The 5,222-nt window shown below is 43.6% G+C and overlaps 1 protein-coding gene across 1 annotated transcript in view; it reads left to right on the top strand.

Moving 5' to 3' along the window:
- The window catches only part of ARHGAP39 (Rho GTPase activating protein 39), a gene marked incomplete at both ends in the record, with an annotated part of 69,404 nt that overhangs the window by 12,986 nt on the left and 51,196 nt on the right, over window positions 1-5,222 (top strand). The window contains one exon of the mRNA XM_015828514.1: window positions 2,756-2,836. Within this exon, the coding sequence (XP_015684000.1) occupies window positions 2,756-2,836 (81 nt within the window). The remainder of the gene's footprint in view (window positions 1-2,755; window positions 2,837-5,222) is intronic.

Raw genomic sequence — 5,222 nt, 5'->3', positions numbered from 1 at the left:
ATTATTATTATTATTATTATTATTATTATTATTATTATTATTATTATTATTATTGGGTAAGGACTCGATAGGTAGACAAAATGCCAAATCCAGTCCGAACATCTGGCTGACTGTGCGATGATCCATAATAATAATAATAATAATAATAATAATAATAATAATAATAATAATAATAATAATAATAATAATAATAATAAAGTTGGAAGGGACCTTGGAGGTCATCTAATCCAACCCCCTGCTCAGGCAGGTAACCCTATACCATTTCAGACAAATGGCTGTCCAGTCTCTTCTTAAAAACTTCCAGTGTTGGAGCACTCACCGCTTCTGGAGGCAGGTTGTTCCACTGGTTAATTGTTCTCACTGTCAGGAAGTTTCTCCTTAGTTCTAGGTTGCTTCTCTCCTTGGTTAGTTTCCATCTATTTTGCTTCTCGTCCTGCCTTCAGGCGCTTTGGAGAACAGCTTGACTCCCTCTTCTTTGGGGCAGCCCCTGAGATACTGGAAGGCTGCTATCCTGTCCCCACTCGTCCTTCTATTCATTAAACTAGACATGCCCAATTCCAGCAACCGTTCCTTATATGTTTTAGCCTCCAGTCCCCTGATCATCTTTGTTGCTCTTCTCTGTACTCTAGCTAGAATCTCAACATCTTTTTTACATCGCGGTGACCAAAACTGGATGCAGTATTCCAGGTGTGGCCTTACCAAGGCCTTGTAAAGTGGTATTAACACTTCATGTGATCTTGATTCTATGCCTCTGTTAATTCAGCCTAGCACTGTGTTGGCCTTTTTGGCAGCTGCAGTACATGGCTGGCTCATATTTAGGTGATTGTCAATAGGACTCCGAGGTCCCTCTCACAGTTACTACTGTTGAGCAAGGTACCCCCTATACCATACCTGTGCATTTGGTTTTTCTTGCCTACATGTAGAACCTTGCTTTAAATTCTACAGGAGATAAAATTACCCTTGTTGCCTTCTTGAGGGTTTCACTTCAAGAAAATAAAATAAAAAAATAAAATAAAATAAAACGATTGCATCAGCTTTTATGGAGTTCGATCCACTTCATCAAACACACGACAAGGGAAGAGTGTTTTTTCTATTCGTAGTTATTCATGGCAGCAGAGAAAATTTGGGGGGGTGGGGGGGGAGGGAACTTGGCAGGAAGAAGCAGAATTTTCTGACGGGCGACCGCCTCGAAAGAAGAGCGCAGTGAGAAGGTCAAGAAACGTGATTTCCAGCCGGACGTCCGTTTTGAAACCTCGTTGCAGGAACTTCACCGAGAGTCTCTGCTTTTTCAAAGGCAGGAGACCCCCATTATCCGAGGAGTTGGAATGTTGTGATTACACAAAAATAGCTTCTTCTTTTTATTAAATGATACTGGGAAGGTAAAACGCAGCACGGGTTTTCATACAAAAGAGGGTTCAATTGCACTGGATGTTCTTGAGAACTTTCATTTTGACCTGAAGCCTTCTTCTCGTTCAGTCTGTCCTGGTCAGGTCTAACAACATTGTTCTTCGTATTGAAGCCCTTCAACTTTCAGTTTCCACTTTAGAGGTCTTCCGTTTTTTAGACAGGACAATAACTTACCGAAGCAGAAGGTGTTGGTGGTTTCCAAAGACTTCTGGATCTGAATGGTTTGGTTTTTTTTAAAAAAAAAAATTGTTTGGGAATAATTTAGTGGGTCTTCTGAGTTTGTGTAACTCAACTCAGCATCTGAAGGCAGGACAAGAAGCAACGGATGGAAACTCATCAAGGAGAGAAGCAACCTGGAATTAAAGAGAAACTTCCTGACAGTTAGAACAATTAACCAGTGGAACTACCTGCCTCCAGAAGCGGTGAATGTGCCAACACTGGAAGTTTTTAAGAAGAGACTGGACAGCCATTTGTCCGAAATGGTGTAGGGTTTCCTGCCTGAGCAGGGGGTTGGACTAGGTGACCTCCAAGGTCCCTTCCAACTATTCTGTTCTGTTCTGTTCTGTTCTGTTCTGTTCTGTTCTGTTCTATTCTATTCTATTCTATTCTATCATATCATATATCATATATCATATATCATATTATATTATATTATTTCCACTCCACTCGATATTTTCTGTTCTGTTCTGTTCTGTTCTGTTCTGTTCTATTCTATTCTATTCTATTCTATTCTATTCTATTCTATTCTATTCTATTCTATTCTATTCTATTCTATTTCTATTATATCATATCATATATTATATCATATTATTTCCACTCCACTCGATATTTTCTATTCTATTCTATTCTATTCTATTCTATTCTATTCTATTCTATTCTATTCTATTCTATTCTATTCTATTCTAGTAATACAGGTCGTTTGCCAATATTGTGGGAATTATGTATTTAACAAAGCGATGGCACGTGGGAAAAACTATATTTGTGTTTAATTGTGTGGGCATGCAACGCCTTTACAGCGTCGTCTTGTGGGAAGAAGTTGGAACAGTTTGTGTCCAGGAGAGGGGTCTGTAGATATTTTCTCAGCCCTCTTTTCTGGCTCCTGCAGTGTACAAGTCCTCAGTGGAAGGCAGGCTGGGGGCAGTGTTTTTTTTCTGTAGTTCTAACTATCCGTGGAAATCGGTGTCTGTCTGCTTGGTTGCAGTGGGTTGGCTTCCCCTTGCTGCAAAACCTTAGCCAAAATTGAGGAAAGTGTTGAATTGTTGCAACAGTTGAGCAGTGTCCAGGTTGCACGCGTGCAATCCCTTCGTTCTTGCTTTAATCCTTTGCTTTTCCTGTCTCTTCTGCACAGCTCCTCACCGCCCGGAGTTTTTGAGAAGGAATACGAGCTCTACCGAGACTACAGCTCGGATGGACAACGGCTTCACTACAGGTGAGCAGCCTCCCTCAAGANAGCCTGTCAACTCCCAGAATTCCCCAGCCAGGAAGAGGTCTGGCCTCCCGAGTCGTAACTGGCTGAGGAATTCTGGGAGTTGAAGTCCACCCACCTTTAAAGTTGTCACGTTTGAGAAAGACTGCTGAAGAGTTTTGAACCTGGATAAATCCAGGGTGAAAATGGGTGCTGGGCTTCTAGTGGGGTGGGAACCCCGGGGTGGGGTCAATGGTTGAAACGGAGGGAGGTTTATGGCAAACCGTCTTCCATAGCGACAGAGGTAAGCCTCGATTTACGACCGGCCGTTTAACGAACAAGTTTATGACGGACCTGCACTCCTCAAAAGCTGCTCACGATCCATTTTTGAAGTTACAGCGGCCACACACCCACACCCACACCCACCCCAGGACCACATTTTGGGCAGTGGGCAATGGGTTCCCCTGTTTGCAGGGTCCCACAGTCATGTGACTGCAATTTAGGACACTTTTGGGGGGGGGTCTGTTTACTTCTGGCAAAAATACCCATGAGAGTGGGGAAGGGACTGGCTTGTGGCGTTCACACTCAATCACCGTTGCAAAATAAAATAAAATAAAATGGAAAAATCAGGTCCGGTGACTTGATGCCTCGACTTAACGACCGCAAGAGCTTGAGAACTCAGGGCCATAAACTGAGGACTAGCCATAGAGCTTTGGGGCCGGGGATGTTTGCCGTTGCTAAAAGTGTGGGTGTGCTGTGCTCTTTTTGGCTGGTGGAGAGAGAGGAACTAACAGAGGAGAGAATATTTGCTGCTCAGGGTTGAAGTATGGAATTCTCTGAGCTGGGTGGTTTTCTTGCAGACGTTTCATGACCCAACTAGGTAACATCATCAGTGCTAGAAGGGAGTGGGGTTTGCGGAGGAGAGGAGGAGGAGGAGGAGGAGGAGGAGGAGGAGGAGGAAGGCTGTGGGGTCCTTTATGTTCTCTGAGCTGGGTGGTTTTCTTGCAGACATTTCATTACCCAACTAGGTAACATCATCAGTGCTAGAAGGGAGTGGGTCTACTTTCTGCTTATATACAGTGGCTTGCCCCAGCAATGTTGGTGGGAGTGGTCTCGGTGGCCCCTCCATTGGGCTGTTTACTGCTAGCTTGTTTGGGATATTATTTTCTTCTTGATTGTTAAAACACACGAGGGACGGTTGCTGGAATTGGGGATGTTTAGTTTAACGAAGAGAAGGACGAGGGGGGGACATGATAGCAGTCTTCCAGTATCTCAGGGGCTGCCATAAAGAAGAGGCAGTCAAGCTATTCTCCAAAGCGCCTGAACGCAGGACAAGAAGCAACGGATGGAAACTAATCAAGGAGAGAAGCAACCTAGAACTAAGGAGAAACTTCCTGACAGTGAGAACAATTAACCAGCGGAACTCCTTGCCTCCAGAAGCTGTGAATGCTCCAACACTGGAAGTTTTACCATTTGTCTGAAATGGTATAGGGTTTCCTGTCTGAGCAGGGGGTTGGACTAGAAGACCTCCAACGCCCCTTCCAACTCTTCTATTCCTATCCTATCCTATCCTATCCTATCCTATTCATTATTTTATCCTATCCTATTCATTATTTTATCCTATCCTATTCATTATCCTATCCTATCCTATCCTATCCTATCCTATCCTATTCATTATTCTATTCTATTCTATTCCATCCCATCCCATCATACTCCCTATCCCTATCCCCATTCAATTATTAATCTAATGTTAATTTTGGTGGTAGCCATAGGAACTCATCAAAGCCCTGAACAGCCGGCCCTGATGTTGCCAGATGTTTGCCTCTGAAAAAGTGGCTGGGCTGGCAGCTTCACAGGGATTCCCTCCAGCACGCAAAGAGGGGAAGGAAGTCCCCCACAAGCCTTTGATTCTGGCAAGCTCGTTTCAGGGGTGATAAAAATTTCCCTCTCCCAACAGAAGCCTGCCAGGCTGCAAGCTGTCCGTAATCTTGTCATTGGGAATTGCATCCAGCTGTTTGCTTTGGAGCCAGCCAGGCAGCCAGCCAGCGGTGGTCAATATTTGCTCTATTCTCTCATTCTTGCCTGCCTTTAAAAGGAAGCAGCAGAACTGGGGAAGAGACATTTTCTGCCCTTTTATTTCCCCCCCCCCCATTCTTGCTTTCTTGGGGGCCTGGCTGACACGAAGGAGACAGGATCCAGAAAATGGGTATGTAATAATAATAATAATAATAATAATAATAATAATAATAATAATAATAATAATAATAATAATAATAATAATAATAAAGTTGGAAGGGACCTTGGAGGTCATCTAGTCCAACCCCCTGCTCAGGCAGGAAGCCCTACACCATTTCAGACAAATGGCTGTCCAGTCTCTTCTTAAAAACTTCCAGTGTTGGAGAATTCACCG

This window comes from Protobothrops mucrosquamatus, unplaced genomic scaffold, assembly GCF_001527695.2.
Source record: "Protobothrops mucrosquamatus isolate PMUCROS unplaced genomic scaffold, P.Mucros_1.0 scaffold4597, whole genome shotgun sequence".
Classification (NCBI taxonomy): Eukaryota; Metazoa; Chordata; class Lepidosauria; order Squamata; family Viperidae; genus Protobothrops; species Protobothrops mucrosquamatus.
The sequence above is the reverse complement of the archived record's forward strand: the minus strand, read 5'-3'. Positions and strand labels throughout refer to the sequence as shown.